Genomic DNA, 21,166 nt, shown 5'->3' on the forward strand with positions numbered 1-21,166 from the left:
AATATGAAAGACTATTTTGCTTATTACTCTGACATCTGTTAGGAGAGTGTCTGAGTTACACACTCTTATGGTGAATCAACCCTACCTCATTTTCATAAGGACAGGGATTCTTTGAGAACAAATCCTACCTTTATGACTGAAGTCATCTCAGAGTTTATCTTAAGCCAGAATATTCATCTCCTAGTTTTTGTTCCTGATCCAAAGAGCAAGGGGGAAATATTTTTTCATTCTCTGGATGTATGCAGGCAGCTCAGATACTACCTAGACAAAATTTGACCTTTCAGGAAAGCTGACCAGCTGTTAGTCTCTTACGAAGGACCTTCATTGAAGGTAAGAGGAAAGGGCACCTGTGTCTAAACAGACTATTTCCAGGTGGTTGCCTCATGCTATTTCTTTTTAATATATCACCATAAAAAGACACTTCATTCTACAAGAGCAATGGCTTAATTGGAGACTTTCTAGAAAGAGACAACATCTTGGTCATCTGTACATATTTTCAGAAAGCACTACAAACTAGATTCCTTTTCCAGGTCCAGAACAAGCCTTTTTTAGGGCCATTTTCCAGGGGCTCTTGACATGTTAGTTATTGGCCTCCTCTCTGTTTTCCTTCCCCCTCTAAGCTTTGGTAATCTACCTATGTAGCTTAGACTACTGCAATGGTGATCAGTGTTTTGAATATAGTACAGTTGTGTAAGTAAATTTACCGTAACAGTAGATGTTCTAATAGAACACTGTTGCGGTAGCCATCCCCTCCCTCCTGTTCCCCCCCTTTTCTTTCTGGTGTTCTTTTTGTTGTCAGGGTGGTATTATTTTCACCTTTTTATATACAGTTTATAGTTAGCTTTGTTTCCTAACATAAGTGTTCAGGGCTCTTACCTCCTTCCTAGGCAAAAAATTCTCTGAAGCTTTTTGTGCTCCAACTGCTTTTTATATGGAGCTCAATGTAAGCTTCTGTCAAGTGGACTGCAGGAAAGATGCTCAAAGCTCTGATAGGTTGGCTGGAGCAGAGGGTAGGACCCATGTAGCTTAGGCTACTGCAATGGTGATCTATTAGAACATCTCCTGTCATGGTAAGTTTACTTACACAACTGTGCTTTCCATGTATTCAGGTGAGTCTGAGACTAAGTATACTACAAAGAATTTTACATACTTATCTGTCATTTCAAACACATATTTAGCAAGTTTCCTGCAAACAGGAAAACAGACAAAAAAAGGAGAAAAAAATAAAATTGCCTGGTCACTGCCAACAATGAAGTGGACAGATGGCAAAAGGACTCAGTTAAAAGGAAGATGAAAGATGCAGTGAGATGAATTTGGTATACAGATGTCTTCAGATGGATTTGAATGTTTTGAGAGGATTAGTATGTGATTAGTATGTGAAAGAAAAGAAGCTATGGTGATATTCCAAACCATTGCACAAGTATGTATAAAGGCATACTTGCTACGTCCCAGGAATGTGAAGCAGCAAAAGTGATTTAAAGTGTAACATGAAGGAGAAAGACTTTTGAGGATATTGTTAGGCTAGGCAGACAGACAGCAAACATAGGTTTAGTATTCAAAAAGGTTTTCTGTGCAATCCTACTAAACTGCTCTGTTGTGGTTTATTAGTGCTTTGCAGCTTAATAGCGATTCAGAGACGTGTAAGAGACACATGGAGCAAAAGCTGATCAGCGACTCATTTGTGTGCCTTTGAATTGAACAACTGCATTGTGTTCTTCTACTGACCTATAGAAAACTCTTGCACATGTACCTACATAAACACACATTCCAGTGCAGTTTCAGAGATACCCAGATAGTCACACATACACACACACACACACACACACATAAATATCCTCGCACTACATACCTGCTGTAGAGAAAACTGACTATGCTGCCACAGACAATGTGTGTTCACTGTAACACTGCTGTGTGCAGTCCTCATTGCTTTGCTTTAAAATAGTGCAGTAGAGCCTGTCTTTGAATCACTTACCATGCTAATAGGCACAAGACAAGACGAGCGTACACTGCAAAGTCCAACAAGGTTTAATAGCTGAGTAAAGCAAGCTTACAGCGATCAGTAGTCTGGTGCACACTCATCTTGTCTTGTGCTTATTAGTTTTTGGACGTTTTTAGTAAACATGTCACTTACCATGCTAGTTTGATCTTAGTGAACAGCTTATTGGTAGAGGACATATTAGCCATACCTGCAGACTGTGACATTTACATACATAATTATCCAGCAATACTGTTTCTGCATACTATGTATAATTATAGCATTCTTTAAATTACTTCATCAAAGTGTTGTAAGCAGTTGTGCTAGAATCAGGTTGTACTGAGCACTATGTGTTTCTGCATGTCCTCATAAATCTATAATCCAGCCAAGTCTAAAGCTTTACTTTCTCTAATTTAAGAAGTTTCTTTGGGGAACTATGGGTACTCAATATAGGTGCTCAGGCAGTAAAGCCAGCACTGCTATGTTATGCGAAGAGGAGGCGGAAAGGTAGACACTAATAAATGAGATATTTTGTAAATTTATATTATTCATTGTTTGATTATTATGCAGGTGTAATGATCTTGTCAGATCATATTCAGAATGACCTGGGAAAACACATGACAATACAACACCAGTGATACAAATATGCAGAAGCAGCAACTCTGCATAGTGCTACATATGATGAGGTTATATGTTTTAAAGAAAAACGTGATTTCTAAAACATTTCACAGTGTCTTTGTCCCTTCTGTATTCCTTCCATAATGCTGATGTCACCTCTGGAAATCCATTAGTGCCTCAAGTGATCACATATCATAATTCAGCGCACTTACTAATATGATTTACTAATGTGATATTCCTTTTGCTTATTTGTTGTATTGGCTAGACTTCAGTACTCTTCCTGTAAACAGATGAGGTGATAAGAAGTAAGTTTAAAAGGAAGGCAACAAGAAAATCAAGAAGACTGGGAGCCCTACAAAATAGAAACAGTGGGAGTGGGAGTGGGAGTGGTAATATTATTAGAGTTAGCAAAAGAATTACAAATAAATGCAGTTAATAACTGTGGGGTGGACAAACATGGAAGTTTTTTGTGGCTTTCTGTCCCCCCTGCCCACCATTCATCATATGCTCTCTCAGTCAATCGACCCATTCCTTCCCATCACTGTCTAAGAGCTAGCCAAGATGGGTCATTATTGAGGCAGCTAACAGGGGTAGTTCAAAGTTTTTCTTCTTTTTCTCATCTCACTCATAGGCATATACACCAGTCAAAAGTGCTGGGCAGGGATGTAATTTGGGCTGACTACAGAGGACATATCCCTCACTTCTGCAAAAGTGCTCCCTCCAAACAGCCCTGCCTCTCCCCCAGAAGTTCAAATGATTGTTCACAGATCACCACCAGAGAAACCTTGTGTTGCCTGAGTCTATGCAAACTCATCCCTCTCCTCAGGAGAGGTCAGCAGTCCATGCCCTTTACTACTCCTCCTCCATACCTGTCCCCTCCATTGCCAGGGCTGCTAATCAAACCCTAGTTACTAGGACCACAGTCAGGGTTCCATCTCTGTGCACCACAGAGCCAGGCTGAACATGGAACTTTGCTGCTAACTGCTGTGTAGGAGATGAACTGTTCAACAGAATTGGCCTTATAACAGAAAAACCTTGGATGAGGTTGTTGTCTCACAACAGAGATGTAGATTCATAATATGAAGTCCATACAGCACATCATGAAGTGTGGAATGTGACATGAGAGTACTGGACAAGGTATCCAGGCTAGTAAGTAACCATTATTAGTTATATCAAAGATGGAAAATATGGTGGGGAAACAAAGTTTGTATCCCCATTTAATTTAGAACACAAATGCCCCTGCCCTTGAGCAAAAAAAAAAAAAATTAGTACAACATTGCAACTATCACATGACAAAAGAAAAAAAACCATGTACAGTGACAATAACATTATATTGAGCTCATTCCTCCTTTCTAAATTATTCTCATATACAATGGCTAACTGTCACATTGACACTATCATATAAGGTACACAAATGGATACAGTGATATGCGTACTTTCCATCACTGTTCCATCAGTGGAACTGTGATAATGGACAGGGACAGTGGCCTTTGGATCCACTTGATTACCCACACTAATATAATGGTCACTAGGGAGTATGGTCTCACGATCTGGATATACACTACTGGAACAGAAAATATTGAAATATAAAATATGTAGTTAAGAAAATCACTAAACAACTCACTAAGTGAAACCTTACCTCAGTAGCATGCATAAAGTATGCATTGTTGTCCTGGGTATGGACGTATACCATTCAAAAAAAAAAACAAGTAATCTCCGTGGTATCCCAGAACTCTTAAAACAACCCACTAAACATGTGTAGTGGGTCCAAAAATAAAACAGTGCAAGAAACTTCTCTGTGTGGAAGATTTTCAGTCCATATATCTCTAGTTAATCACTGTATATTAATCAGATCAGACAAAAGTAGTAGAAGTAGCATACTTAAACTCATCTTAAGTAAAAAAAAATAAAAAATATATAACTGTATAGAATTACTAAGTATTCGAAAGTAATCCAAGCAAGGCAGGCAGTCTGTTTCCAGTTGAAAATCCTTTATTAAGTACACAGACAAGCGATCCAAGTAAAACAAAAATAGAGTAATAGTTTCCTCACAAGCTTTCTAAATATATATATATACTTTTTATCAGGCAAGGGAGTGGTTTATTGTGCTGTAAAACAAAGTGTTATTGATACACATATTAAATTCACATCCCATCCCCCATCATTGTGACATTTGACCACTGTGGCGATGTGATTATCAAAGGAGAGACTACTGTCCACCTGTGTCCTAAGGTCTCTTATCACATTTTTGGTGTTAAGTAGACTGCCAGCTATGTGGTAGTTCATGGGTACAGAGTTTTTACCAAAGGGGATAACAATACATTTTTTGGCATTAAGCTTCAGGCCATGGCTTTGACACCAGTTTTCTGTCTCAGTGAGGCCCTTTTGTAGTATGTCCACATCGTTAGGAGTTTCGATTATGGCTCCTAGTTTGCAGTCATCTGCAAACTTTGTTAGCCAAAGACCTTCTGTGTTAGCCTGTACTTCAGTGAAGTAGATACCAAACAGGAGAGGACCCAGGACTGAACCCTGTGGTACTCCACTTGTCACTGGTCTGAAGTCAGATTTGGAGTCTGCTACTTTCACAGTGTGGGTTCTGTCTATGAGACAGTTGGCAACCTATCTTGTGACATAGGGATTTATAACTAGTTTAGTCAGCTTATCTATAATTCCAGAGTGAGGGATGGTGTCGAAAGCCTTTGTGAGATCTAGATAAGCTGTGTGAACCACTTTACCCTCATCTATGGCTTTGGTGACTGCTTCAAAGAAGTCAATCAGGTTTAGGAGACATGATCTGCCTTTTGCAAATCCGAACTGGGTAGGGTCCAGAGTTTGAAGATTACCAATGTCTTTGTTTATGAGTTCCATGATGATACGTTCCATAGCCTTGCAGACCACACTCGTCAGGCTAATGGGGCGGTAGTTCCCGGGGTCCATCATGGCTCCCACTTTGTGGAGTGGGATAACCATCACGGTGTGCCATTCAGTGGGCACAAAGTCTGAGGTGAGGCTATGAATGAACATGGTACTTAGGTAGGGTGCCAGTTCATTCTGTAGTTCATGTAGAACACAGCCTGGGATATTGTCATGGATGCTGTGTTCTTGGCTTTGGAGAGTGTGTTTTTTACCTGTGCAGCCGTGATTACTAGAACTTTGCATTCTTCCGGTATAGAGATGGTCATCTAGGGGGTGAGAGGGGGGTAAAGTTAGCACTGAACCTGTCTGCCAGGATGTTGGCAATATCAGTTGGTTCTGTATATTTAGTGCCATTATGCTGTAACTCAGAGCAGATCTGAGTGTTGCCATTGTGATTCTTGACATAGCTATAGAATGGCTTTGTGGTTGTCTTTAGAGTCAGTGGCAATTTTGTTTTCGTAACTAGCTTTGGAGGATTTTATGAGGGATCTCAGCTTCTTACTGAGGTTGACCAGGGAGTTCCTCCAGTCATGGGATTTTACTCTTTTTTGCAACAGTTTCTTTCTTCTGTTGTAGAGTTTGTTTATGGCAGAGGACCACCAGATTGGCTTCCTTTTTTTGGAAGATAGCATCTTGGTTCTATTAGGGATAGCATGATCTATGCACTCGTGTAAGTGCTTATAAAGTGCATTTGTGTAGGATTCAGCAGTCGTACCTCTATTGTCCATCTGCATGGGTGTCATGAAGTTTGCCACTTCTGTCTTAAGAAGTGTGAAGTTGGCTTTGGAGAAGTTTTTTATGGTGGTTTCCCTAATTGGGGGTGGGGGCGGGATGTGTATGTCTAGGGTGATTAGCTTGTAGTCGGATCTGACCAATGAGGAATTGACCTCTAGTGTGGAACACCGGTTGCCCATGTTGGTAATGACCAGGTCGAGGATATTGCTGCCCCTGGTGGGGGGTGTAAATAAGTTGATCCAAGGCATTGGAATTTATGAATTCCAGAAAACATTGAGCAAAAGAGTTGGTACATGAGTAGTTTTCCCAGTTAATGGTGGGGTAGTTGAAATCACCCATTATTAGGGTGTTGGGTTGTACCCTAATACTTAACAGTGTATCAAGAAATGAGGAGTGGGAATCCTGGGGCATGGTGGGGGGTCTGTAGCAAGCTACAGTTTGGATTGCGGTCTTGCCCAGAGTTAGTTGCATTTGGATAATCTCGGATGCATTATGCTGTGCAACTAGCCTGGAAGTGCGGATATCCTTAATGAATATGGACACACCTCCACTTTTAGTGCTTCATTCCGGGTTAGGTGGCCGAAAGGTGTGGTATAAATTATAGCCTGGTAATGCAGGGGTGCTCTCTGGAGCTTTGAACCAGGTCTCTGTCACTGCATAGATATCGATGTTCTCCATTTTAAGGAGTGCCTTGAGTGAGTGCATTTTGAGGTTTGGACTTCTAGCATTGAATAGCATTACCCTCAGATTTTGCTTGCTTGTACCTGTTACGGTAGTGAATTTGTCATTTGAACCTTGCCTAAAAAAGGCACTATAGGGGTGGCAAGAGCCTTAGCCAGTATCCAGAATGCCAAGGGCGACAGGTGCAGTCCTTTGTCTTCCTAATTAACTGGGAGTATTACCTTGGAAGTTTTGAACATTAGATCAGAGCATAATTTTATTCTTTTTTGAAAGAAAAAATAAAGAGTGGATATTTTTCCTTTACTGATGATTTTTTTTTTTTTTTATCTCAGGCCAGGCTTTCATTGTGGTTTCTTTCAATAACTGCATTTCTGTGATTGGGTTAGTACATATCATGAATTATTTTTCCATTTCTTCTGCACTTGAAATTGCAGGTCTGCTCAAAGAATTTTTAATTCTTACTCTAAAAATCTTTTCCAGTAAATATGCTGTATTTGGCATGTCTGCTATATGCATTTCATTGCGTGGCTTGAGATTCATTTTCATATATACTCTTGTTATAGGTGACTCTATTGTCAGACACACTGACGTCCCGCTCACCAGGCTGAATAAAGAGAAGGTCACGGTGAGCTTCCTGTCGGGTGCTCGGATCCGACACATAACGCAAGCACTCAGGTCACTCCAAAGCAAATACAAATATGACTCAGTCATTGTACATGCTGGTGTGAATGACCTGAGACGTACCTCCCTGGACTACATGAAAAGAGACATAGAGGAGCTCTCTGATCATGTAGCCCAAGCTGGTATGACCCTGACCTTGAGCAGCATCTTACCCTCTCCTAGAATGATGCCACAGTACAAAGACAAAATGATCGATTTTAACAATTGGCTAAAATTTTGGTGTCATTCAAAGGGGATCCAGTGTCTGTCAGCCTGGGATGACATGCTCAACAAGCCACGTTGCTTCGCTAGGGACGGCTTGCACCTGTCACCACTGGGCTTTCGGATATTGGCAAAGGCTCTTGCCACCCCCATAGTGCCTTTTTTAGGCAAGGCTCAAAAGTCAAACCCACCCCCATAGACATCACAAGGAACAAGAAACTAAGGGTAATGCTGCTAAATGCCAGAAGTCTTAACCTCAAGATGCACGCACTCGAAGCTCTCCACAGTATGGAGTACATCGATATCTGTGCAGTGACAGAAACCTGGTTCAAGGCTCCAGAGAGCACCCCAGCACTACCAGGCTATACCTCATATCATGCTTTTCGGCCCCAAAACCTGGACCGAACCACAAAAGGAGGGGGAGTTTTCATATTTATCAAGGATATCCACACCTCCAGGTTACTGGCATTGCACGAAGTATCAGAGACCATCCATGTGCAACTAACAGTGGGAAAGACTGCTTTTCAGTTTATAGCATCCTACAGACCACCCTCTCAAAGTCAGGAATCCCATTTGGCTTTCCTGAAAACATTGGAGAACATGAAGATCTCTCCGAACACCATTATATTGGGCGACTTCAACTACCCAAACATTGACTGGGAGCACTACTCAAGCCCCAGCACCTTAGCCCAAAGATTCCTGGAAATTATAAACTCAAATGCTATGGAACAACTAGTCACCACTCCCACAAGAGGGGACAACATACTAGACCTGATCATTACCAACATGGGGAATCTATGCTCCACACCAGAAGTATATCCCTCATTGGTAAGATCAGACCATAAATTAATTTCACTGGATGTCCACATCCCGACCCCACCTCCAGCCCAGAAAACCACAGTGAAAAACTTCTCAAAAGCGAACTTCTCACTTCTCAAAACCGAAGTGGAATCCTTCAAGGCCCCAGGGCTAGTGGAAACTACAGCCCAAACTGCAGAATCCTATATAAATGCATTCTACGGACATCTCCAGGAATGCATGGATCATGCTATCCCAAACAAAACCAAGACCCAATCATCCAAAGGCAGGCGTCCAGTCTGGTGGACCCCTGCCATAAATAAACTGTACAACAGAAGGAGGAAGCTACTACATGATAGAGCAAAATCCCTAATAGGGAAGGCATCTCTGATCAGTACTAGCAAAAAATTACGATCCTTCATAAAATCCTCCAAGGCCAGCTTCGAGAGAAAAATTGCACAGGACACCAAAGACAATCATAAGGCTTTTTTCAGTTATGTTAGAAAGCTGGGCTGCAACTCCCAGACTTGTTCTGAGTTGATTCTAAACGGCAAAAAATACACTGAACCCACAGACATCGCCAATATCCTGGCAGACAGGTTCAGTGCAAACTTCTCCACCCCCCCCCAAAAGAGCAAGTATCTATCCCGGCAGAGGGCTGCCTCCCAAACATCTCAGATGCTCAAGTGAAGGCTGCCCTCTCCAAAGCAAAAAACACTGCTTCCATGGGACCAGATGGCGTCCCAGGTTGCATCCTACATGAACTACAAGAGGAACTAATCCCTCAAATAAAACAGCTATACAATCTCAGCCTCACTACAGGATATGTGCCCACAGAATGGCGTACAGCAACAGTGGTCCCACTCCACAAAGGTGGAGCCTCTATGGACCCTAGAAACTATCGCCCCATAAGCCTGACTAGCTTAGTCTGCAAGTCTATGGAGAGGATCATCATGGAGCTCATAAACAAAGACATTGGGGACCTACAGACACTAGATCCTATCCAGTTCGGCTTTGTCAAGGGCAGATCCTGCCTTTTGAACCTGGTTGACGTCTTTGAAACAGTCACCAAAGCCATAGATGAAGGGAAGGTAGTTCACACAGCCTATCTGGACCTTGCAAAGGCATTTGACACAATACCCCACTCGAGCATCATAGATAAGCTATCCAGCTTAACTATAAACCCCTATGTCACAAGATGGGTCGCAAACTGGCTCAAAGACAGAACCCACAGAGTGAGAGTTGCTGGAGCCATGTCAGACTCGAAACCGGTCACAAGTGGTGTCCCACAGGGTTCTGTCCTGGGACCACTCTTGTTCGGTATATACTTTTCCGAGGTACAGGCAAACGTGGGAGGACTATAGCTCACCAAGTTCGTAGACGACTGCAAACTGGGCGCCATAATCAACTCTCCAGCTGACACAGACATCCTTCAAAAAGGTCTCACAGAGACAGATAACTGGTGCCAGTGCCATGGTTTAAAGCTAAATGCCAAAAAATGTATAGTCATACCCTTTGGCAAAAACAATGTGCCCACAAATTACCACATAGGCGGAAACCCATTAAGTACAGAGAAAGTTATTAGGGACCTGGGGACCCAAGTTGATAGCAATCTCTCCTTTGAAAACCACATTGCCAAAGTGCTTAGAAAGACCTTCTACATAGCCCACCTCATCACGAAGGGTTTCACATCTAGATCAAGAGAGGTAATCGTGCCCCTTTATTCATCCCTCATCAGGCCCATCATAGAATACAATGCCCCTTTTGGGATGTACCTTACCCAACACCTGCAGCAATTAGAAAGACCCCAAAAGTATCTCACCAAGAGGATCAAGGGTCTCAAACAGATGCCATATGCTGCTCGGTTAAAAATACTCCAGCTCTACTCAGTTGCATACCGCCTACTTCGAGGCGATCTAAGCCTGACATACAAAGCTATGTCAAATCCTGAATTAATGGACATGCTCCACCTCAGTAAATCTAAATCCCTGAGAGCCACACGCTCGAGGGACTTGAACCTCAGCATAGAAATAAATAGAACTTGCTGGAGGGACAGGTTCATAACCCAGAGGCTCCCTTCGCTCTGGAATAGAATTCCAGTTCATGTGAGGCAGAGCACCTCACTGAATCTCTTCAAGAAGAATTTCGATAAGTGGATGGGGGATCGTAGGTTTGTCCCAGGGATTACTCCCGTGTCACTCTTAGACAGAGGCACAGTAAACTAAACCTTAAAAAGGGCACAGTATACTCAAATCAAGGGGTGGCGTAAGCCATACAGAATCGGGCTAGGCTTATAATTGCCCCAGGGCAGATAGCCTAGTATGAACCTATGAACCTATATCATACTTTTGTGGATTAACAAACATCCTGTGGAGTGTTAGGAATTCCTTGTACAAAGACTTTATGAATATACTTTGCAAGGCTTTATGGTCTGTTTGAGCTTTATTACTATGGGCACATACATGTTTTTTTTTCACATCAGTATATTATTCCTAATAATTATGTTTTTGTCAGTGCACAGATGTAGGCCACCCATCTACAGTATATGTATCTGGAGCATTTCTCCCAACTTGTCTGTTCTCTTCTAGGATCAAAGTTCCTTCATCATTTTGTCACATGTTTGCAACACAATTGGCTTACCTACACTATGGTATTTTGATGTGATGCATTAGTAACTAGTTTACTGAGCATTTCAAAACTTTGTTGCCTGCTCATAGTTCCATTCTCAGGGTATTACTTGTTCTAATAGCTTTCTTAGATGAACACTTGTAGCAGATATATGACAAATACTTCCACATACCTAGAAACTCCTATAATGCGTACTTGCCTTATGGCTTTGGTATTTATACAATTGCTACGATGTTTCTTTACCTGGCTTTACTTCCACTGGTGCCTGAATATGACCAATGTATTTCAAACTTACCACTTTTATTTTTATGATTGTCCTTACTTAACTTGAAATTATGTGGTATTTGTTTGCAGCTGTTAGCAGTCTCTTGTCATGCTCTTTTTGTGTCTGACCCCACAATAACAGATGAGTGATATGTCTAAAATTAGTGTTCAAAGTCAGGCTTCCTATTCAGATACCACAAAGGCATTTTTCCTGCATATTTGCATATTTGGTGTAAATCACTTGGGAGCAGTCCCTCCCTGCACACCCATGTGGCTGAATTTGCCCCACCCCCTTACTTATATATGTTGTCTTCACATACATACACACTTTTTTTTTGTCCCCTTGAACCTCATGTTTATCAGCCTGACCACCAGTTCCCAATGTCCATGGTGGGCCTACCTGCTGCTCTTCAGTCCCACCAGACTTGGTCTGTTTTCAGTGGTGGCATTCATGGATTCTGAGGGTGTGCTGGGGGCTCAGCTCATCTGTACTTCCATCCAGAGAGGTGGGGGGGTTATGACCCATCTATGCTCTTTCCCTATCCTCATGCTCATTAATTACATGAGAGGGCAACTCCTGTCTTTGGACCATGCCTTCCCTTAGGAAGAGTATCAATAAGCATGCTCCCACCTTTGGTGGGCATGCCTATCCCTTCCCTGCCACCCCATCAGTCACCTGAGCCCCTAATTGAACCAGGGTTGGCTGGGCTGTAGTCAGGGTTATATCCCTCTACACCACTGGAGCAGCCATGTTCATACAAACGTTAGGAAAAATAAACACCTTTAATGGAGAAAACTTAGCCTAAACTACTTCAGTCTTTCACCAAGCAAACACATTCCAGAAGCTAATTATTTAGGGAGATTACCTCATTCTGTATATTTTCAAGGGATCTACATTCAAACAGATGTAGGCCACCCATCTACAGTATATGTATCTGGAGCATTTCTCCCAGGGCCTCCGCTGAAAATTGGCTTTGTTCCAAGTTGGACTTTCCTGGTTAACATATGTTAAATAAATAAATAAAAAAATAAAATTTCCCAAGCCCTCGACTGACACATGTAACAGATTGGGAATACCTCTGGTACTGGTTAAATACTAAAACTCAAATCAAAGGAATTTCTACCTTTCTAGTGGAATATTAAATGCACATATCTTGGTGCTTCCTTCATCTAGCTTTATCTGCCAGAAACATTGATTTGCATTTATTCTAAAATGAACTTAGCCTTTAGTATTATGGACACCATTTTGTCTTGTAACCAATAGGTAATGCTCTGTTTTAACCACCTTCATTCAGATCCCATGGATGTACAGAACTGTGAGTCTCGTCTTACTCTATAGCAGTAACCATACCACTTGCACATTCTGTTAGGTCTGATTGCTTCTTAATTATATCTAAGCCTGTTAGGTAACCATTGCTGAACACAGTGTTCCTTCAAATAATGTGCTATGTGCTGGCCTGAGTTGGTAAGGTAACCTTGATGCACATCATTGCTAGTCAGTGTACTGCACTGCATAGTCAGGGCATGATAATGCATGCATCAGTTTTATTTTCTGTTGTCTGTATCATCATCCATAGTTGTGGACCAAATACCACCGCTCTGCCTGTGTTGCAATATACTGTGCCTGCCTCTGTCTTGCATGGAGTGCCACTGCTGAATGTTCCTCTTCTAAGTGAGCATCCAACTCCTATTGATGCTTTCAGGTAGTACTACAATATTCCATGTTGTTGTATCTTCTTTTATATTACCGTATTATGTAAAATGATGCAAGCAGGCCATGGATATTCAGCTGCAGAACTCAGGACCATACTGCAGTGCACTGCCAGATCAGCAGAACATCCCTTTAGGAGTTCAATAACATGTTGTTCTGTGCCTCCAAATGTGAGATGTTGTAAGTCATCTCAGCCATGGGCTGGGGTCTTGATGGGGGGGGGGGTCATCATAATCTATGGTTTCATTGCATATCCAGCTTCACCTGCAATGTAGAACCACACAAACTGTATGACCTGGAACTGCATTCATTGGTCAATGTATTTAGCAATCTGCATGCAAGATAGCAGAGCCTTGGGAACTGCCTGTGATGCATACAGGCACACTGTATATCATGCTCTGTACATGCATTGCATACCATGTGACATCTGATAGAGTGGAAGCCCTGCTGTTAATGTACTGGACATCACATAGAGCATGGGCAATCAAAACCTCCCAGTACCACAGAGAAATGAACAGTGTTGCAATATGCAGCATATCACTAGTTGTCTCCTCTGCTGTCCTTGAAATCTGTATATATTTCTCCACATGTTGCAGCATCAATCTACAAAACTGGTATGTGATCTGCGAGGTTGATACTTGCAAAATTCCTTGTATGTCCCTTGTCATATACTGAAAGTTCTCTATAATAAGGATAGTTAATGCTACACATACCTTCATGTCCGGAGGGGTGAGCAGTTCCTGCATCCCACTTGATTCCTTGTGTGGATGACACATCTAATAATTCTCATGCAGTTTCCCTTTACACACATCAGAAGTTAACAATGATCCAGTCATTAAGGTGATGGCAGGTAAAGCACTGTTGGACCCATCTGTGACACGGGGGGGGGGGGGGGGTGAAGATATGCAATGTTTTGGGCATTGGCTCTTAAACTGACAGGTAGCTGCTGCTATCACTAGTATATTAATATAAGTCTGTTTCCTGAATACAAATGGTTTCTGGCATTCAGAATATATGAAATGCTACAACACATAGTGCAGATTTTATACGTGTCTGGATCCCTCCTCCTCCATGTTGCTGTTTTTCATTTGCATATATGCCAGTAGTCATTTGTATGAAGCTGTCATTTGTATGACATCATGAGGTCATTTGCACACCTTGCACACTACACTATTTCTCCCTTAGTGTAACAACAACTTGTTACTCTGAATTACATACTGAATTCTGATTTTATTTCAGTTCATAAGTGTCACATTTAAAGACTGCATGGATGCATCCTTTATGTAAATATAAAGCATTCTGGATGTCATCACCATTCTTTAGAAAGATATCTTAAAGTGCACGTCATCACTGAGCAGTCTATATGAGTTTAGCTAACTATTTTACATTTCTGCAGTTCATGTTTCCAGTAATGTTATTTAGTCACTTTACTGGCTTGCTTAAAACTGTCTCACACCATGGAAGTATGAACAATCCTATCAAGAATGAAACAGTCAAGCTGACACAGAATCTATGAAATTAAGAAGAAAATGCACATTTATTGTCATTTTGTGAAATGCTGTAAAACATTATGGGAAGTACAAAACCAGAACAGTACTTCATACTAACCTAACAGTACTTCCTGCTGGCTTAGAGAGTGCACTATATGCTGATCCTCTTCACATGGTATTTGTCTCTATGAAGTAAATCTGAATAATTTACTCTGGTTGTCAGATGATAATTGCACCAGAAATGCATTTTAATAATATGTCTATTTCGCATATACAATTCCTGCCACTTCACAAAAATTATTACCCATGTCAGAACCTTTCCTGTGTATCTATCTGCACAACTGCTGTTAAAGTTATGAAACATAATAATATTTAGTGCCTGTTCTATTATTTAGGGTGGTGTCATGGCAATACAAATTAACTGGGACTGCAACCTTGATAAATGGAACCACAAGTGTGAACCTAAGTACTCATTTCATCGTTTGGATAACAGAAATGTCAATGAAACCTTGTCACCTGGATACAATTTTAGGTAAAATTATACTTACAGCTCCACATGGATGGTAAACATAAAAAGAATGTGAATGTACTACTTAAAAGTTAGCTTTGCTTGATTTTGTGTCAGAAAAGTTGCTGTTGCAGTGGTGAGACTTGCATCTAACTAAACATTTTGGATTAAAGAAAATCTGTCTCTGTGATCATTTCATCTTTTTACTGGCCTGATGATCTATTTTTCAAACAGCTGTTGCCCAAACTAGTGAGATGGGGTACACTACACGTTAACCAATCTTTACTTACAGATTGTAAAAATACTGTTTGCCATTATTCTAAGAGATTTGCATTAACCTAGTTATTATTGTTGTTTTCTGACCCTTGTCACTGTGGATTGATTACAATATGATAAAGCCACTCTGGGCCAGTAATCATGGAGCCTGAACCCTCACCACTGACACTGCAGAGGGACATTCACTTGGAATTGAAATGGATACACAGTATTTCCAGATGCAGACCTCTCTGCATCAAGCACAGTTTCCCTTAAGAGCACTCAGGGAAAATAGTCAGCCCGGGGTATGGACTTCTTTATATTTGTCTCCCTCCAGGGCCCCAGTAAGGCCCCCCACTAGCCCAGCTATAGGGTTAAGTCCTCAGCTGAGTGTCCAAGCCAAGTCCTCCAGCACTGTCTCTGTGAAATCAGTGCTTTGTGTCCCTGCTCCAAGTAGCTAACACACACACACATACACACACACACACACACACACACACACACACACACACACACACACACACACACACACACACACACACTCTGTGAGATTTGATTTACACACACACACACACACACACACACACACACACACACACACACACACACACATGCACATCTGCACAAGGCTGGCACAGATTTACCTGCTGTGTCCCCTTCTGCCCAGACTATAAGGTAGTTATCACTGCCACCAGACACTACAGGGCCAGCTACCTAAGGCTCTTACAAGCATTCCCAATTATACTGAATGAAATTAATATTAATTCAAGTGGTAATTTTAACCAAACAACCAGGCTTCAGGAGTGGCCACAGTTTCAGCAATAGATATAAGTACTCTCAAAGGTTAAAATATTCTCTAAAGGACCAGCCTCAAAGAAAAAGTTAAATATATTTAATAATAAATAAAAGAATGTGAAAATATGAAATATCTTTTTACTGTAAAAAACAGAGTATCAGTCACAGGAAATATTACAAAATAACACAGCTGGAAAAGATTCACACAGTTACAGAAAAACAATACTTAACTATTCTCACTATATTTTCCTGACTGATCTAGAGAATTACTGTTTCTACTTAATAGAGCAAGGCAAGATGAAATAGGTGAGGAATCCTTCTATGTCATCTTCCAAGAAACAGACCCTGAGACTTCTGTCACACCTAATATTAAAACATTATTTCTGTACAGAATGACATCACATACATCTGGGCATGTAACTTCTTGATCCCATGCAACCCCTCCATTGCTAGAAACTGCCAGGATTTAGCATCTACATGTCAATGATACACACACAAGGGCATTGCTCAGATCAGGTGCAGCTTATGGAAGTCAGAAAACTTCTAGTCCTCCTATGGAGACTAACAAACCATGCTTCTTACAGACACTGCATCTCTGACTTCATTCAAAACTCTGAGATAACATCTATGGCCCAGGCCCAGTAATTTAATTTCTGACTATTTTCCAAAATTATCTGGAGCTGAGCTTAACCTCTTCTGTTCCAGTATCCTCTGCTAACACACACACACACACACACACACACACACACACACACACACACACACACACACACACACACACACACACACACACACACACACACACACACACACACACACACACACACACACACACACACACATATATATATATATTTAATTCAGTTACAATACAGTCAGGACCCATTGACATTTTCAGCACAAGCATCTGTACAAATCAGTTTGATATTCGAATAACATACAATTCTTTACTAAATTCCAGCTAGTTGTACTTGCATATGTTATACATCTCCTGCCCTACTTCTACTGGTGTAGCTGGCAATACCTCACATCGTCACATCAAGCCATCTTATTTATTTATTTATTTTATTTATTTGAAAACTGGGTGAATTAACTGGTACTTGGACTCTTTTCAGTCACCAGACAGACCCCAGGAAGAAAGATCATATCATAATTGTTGAAACACTATAATAATATGTAGAAAGTATAACATACAAATGGCAAACTGTATAAACAATAGAAACAAAAAGCAAAGGAAACTTTGCAGTTGCACACTTATTTAAGGCAGTTGTGGTGCATTATTTGAAAAAACACACCCACTATTTAACAAGTATTACTTAGGTGAGTCACAGAAATTTTTTGGAGAATGAAAGTTTTAGTCATAGGATGTCTGCATAGAATCACATAGTAGAAAAGACAAGGCAAGTTCTCAAAAACATCGTAGTAGCACTTCGTGGATGATCTTTGTAGCATTAAGCTGTCAGTTATCAGCAAGTAAAAGTATATTTTTTCTTCATTCACTTGAGATTTTTTTTTATTTATTTTACCGTTGTTCAACATGTGCTAATGGATATTGCCAACAAAGTCCTATTTACCAAAAATGTTGATTACTGTCACTTGTCACATCTCAGCAACTTTGTGAATTGTCATGTCCGTATTTGTAAATCATGGATCCAAAATTAAATGATATGCAAGATCATATCTTATTAACTAAGTGTATATATTTTGTGTGGAAAGGGTTTGAAACTGGTCATTTAACTAAAATAGAAAATCACAAAATAAATAAATAAACAAATAAATACTCCCAGAAGCTATGCTGATGTTATGGCCACCATGCCTCCTAACTTTTTCTTACAGAAATATGGACAAAGCCAGAAATAATGAAGAATTAAGTCTTCAAATTAGGAAAACCTTTTATTTAATGCCATTACTCACTGAAATAGTTTCAAATAACAAAACTTGTATTAACATACAATTTCCAAACTATAAATGCTTTTGAATGTATATACAAAGCGTGTTCTGCACCTGGAAGATGAATCCAGTTTATAGTGCTTTGTAAAAGTATGTACTGAGGAACAAATTGTTTCCTGTAGAATATATCAAGAATCCACTGTAAAAAAAAAAAAAAAAAAAAAACACAAAAGAAGCTAACGTACTGGAGAAATGAGCCCCAGTCTTGCCTGAAAGTGGCTATCCATGTTGCCAAATAACAGAAGGAAATAACATGATACAACCATCTCAAAACTGTCTGTTTTGACACTGGTTGTCCTTTATTTTTACCTTCATAGGAGATATGCACCTGATTTGCTTTCCTGAAGATGAGTTTTGTCTGTGGAGTATCTATGCTCCCTGTGGACATCCAGAGTATGAAGGATTATTTCTCCTTAGTTTTCTACAAAATCAGGAATGTTATGACAGAGACCAATATTTTTATGTTCCTTCTCCCTACAAAATCATACTTCTAGGAAACTGAGTAATTTAAATGCATCAGACATTTCATCAAAATATCTGACAACAAAAAGTACTACTTTTGAGGAGACAGATGACTAAGACTTTCAAATATAAGCAGCCTTTAGTCCTGTAATTAACACCCTGAACACACTTCTCACTGTGTTTTCGTCTTGTTTTAACGGACTTCATCAGATACAATAAAAACTCAAATGTACCAGCTTTATATCCCCTATAAAGTTTGCTTAACCAATCGTAAAACATTTTCAATTACTTCACATCAGATGACCCAAATCATCTATACAGTTCTGAAGAACGCCACTAGATGGAGCGTCAAACTTGATGAGTTTTGTTTCTGAAGGTGTATTTATGATGTTTTATTAGATATAATTGCTTTAAACATGTTTTTATAAGACTGTATTTTTATATGTATTTTTTAGGGTTATTCAAGTACAATACAGTGTTAATATACAAGTGTATTACTTTACAAAAAGTCTTTGAAAACTGTTCATTTCGATTGCTATTACTAAGATTTGGGTCATCTGATGTGAAGTAATTGAAAATGTTTTACGATTGGCTAAGGGAATTTTGTAGGGGATATAAAGTTGGTACTTTTGATTTTTTATTGTATCTGATGAAGTCTGTTAAAATAAAATGAAAATGCAGTGAGAAGTGTGTTCAGGGTGTTAATTATTGGATTAATGGCTGCTTATATTTTGTCAAGTCGTCTCTGGCTCATTCCTACAGTGCCTAGGATTTTGCTTATTAGTTTTGTTGGCACTATTTGGCTCTGTTCTTTTTAACTATTGAGACTTTCAAATGTCTTACAGGAATAAGTAAATTGCAGAAATATAGCATATTTAAGAGAAAGGAGCATAAGCAGGCATATTTTCAGCGATCAGCAAAGAAAGGAATAACTGACTAAAATGTATGGAAATATTTTTTCACAGAAAAGAATTTCACATACAAGGAAAAATATCCCACATAATTGATGGGTTAAGCAATGGTAGAGTATGTCAAAGAAGCATGCAGAAGACATAAGACTGTATTAGAGATGAGGTAAAGTAAGTTGAAACCATTTAGAAAATGATGGTATATTATCCATGGGGTATCTGTTATCTAACTGGTGGGCCCAAACAGCTCTTATGTACAGGCACTTTCTTTGTTTCAATTTCTGCCATTCTTTGTTTGCCCTGTATGCTTTTTTATGCTGTTCTTAAACATTTACTATGCCATTAACTATCTTCTAGATTTGCAAGGTACTACAAATTTCCCAATGGAACAGAAGAAAGGACATTAATTAAAGCCTATGGAATACGATTTGATGTCCTGGTCTCTGGAAAAGTAAGTACATTTACCCAGGTATTGCATAGTAATTTTACTGTATTTGATGACATTTGTGCTTGTCAGATACAACTCCTCATACATTTATCCTGGCACTGATAGTCTCTATCAAAAATGCCTTAAGGTATGTGACACCCTCATACCCATACCCCTCAAACAAATCAGTAATACTCTTTCTCTAGGTGTTTTAAAAACTTGTCTGATTACTCCAGTTGTCAAAATATCAGCTGGGGCACTATTTCTAGTGTTGAGAAGATTCTAGAAGGTTCATAGATTTGTATTAGGCTAACTGCCCTTGCGAGCCATTTTAAACCCAGACAATTATTCCTTATGAGACTCAAACCCTGCACCTTGTGTTTATAAGGCAAACACCTTAACCATTAGGCCATCCACCCAACCCAATTTGTTTATTCTGTCAGCATGTTTCTTACCCTAAACAACCTACTGGAAAAGTTCATAGCCTCCCACCCCTCTGCTTTCTTCAAATCACTTTGCTTCTTTTATCATGCATGGGTTTAGATAAGATCATAACAGCTTAATGAATATATTATTCTTCTCAGGTTCTATCTATACCTCTGTGAATAGTAGAATTTGTACTGGAGCCATATTAATGGACATCAGTAAGGTTTTCAATTTGTTTCCTAAGGAGCTACATGCTCACGGAACTGGTACATGTAGCCTTTGCTAGTTTATCAACAGCTTGGAAAAACAACCTCCTATGTGTTTACATAAGCAAAATCATATCCATCTTCTTTATACTTCATAGATGATACCACTGAGGTATATACTTGACCGAGTAAACAGAGACCTAGATTTTATACAGTGAAAAAAAAATTCTAGTATGCCAGTGACATGGTGTCATGACATCTGGCCCATCTGCAGATGTAATTTAGGAAAATGCCACTGACATGGTGTCATGACATCTGGCCCATCTGCAGATGTAATTTAAGAAAATGCCGGTGACATGGTGTCATGACATCTGACCCATCTGCAGATGTAATTTAGGAAAACGCAAGTGACATGGTGTCATGACATCTGACCCATCTGCAGATGTAATTTAGGAAAATGCCGGTGACATGGTGTCATGACATCTGACCCATCTGCAGATGTAATTTAGGAAAATGCTGGTGACATGGTGT

The 21,166-nt window shown here is 40.0% G+C and overlaps 1 protein-coding gene across 1 annotated transcript in view; it reads left to right on the top strand.

Moving 5' to 3' along the window:
- Positions 1–21,166, top strand: part of P2RX7 (purinergic receptor P2X 7) — a 414,468-nt gene that overhangs the window by 293,758 nt on the left and 99,544 nt on the right. The window contains exons 8-9 of the mRNA XM_044068649.1: positions 15,094–15,230; positions 19,934–20,027. Coding sequence (XP_043924584.1) covers positions 15,094–15,230; positions 19,934–20,027 — 231 coding nt within the window. The remainder of the gene's footprint in view (positions 1–15,093; positions 15,231–19,933; positions 20,028–21,166) is intronic.

This window comes from Protopterus annectens, chromosome 4.part0 (assembly GCF_019279795.1).
Source record: "Protopterus annectens isolate FY-2018-M chromosome 4.part0, PAN1.0, whole genome shotgun sequence".
Classification (NCBI taxonomy): Eukaryota; Metazoa; Chordata; order Ceratodontiformes; family Protopteridae; genus Protopterus; species Protopterus annectens.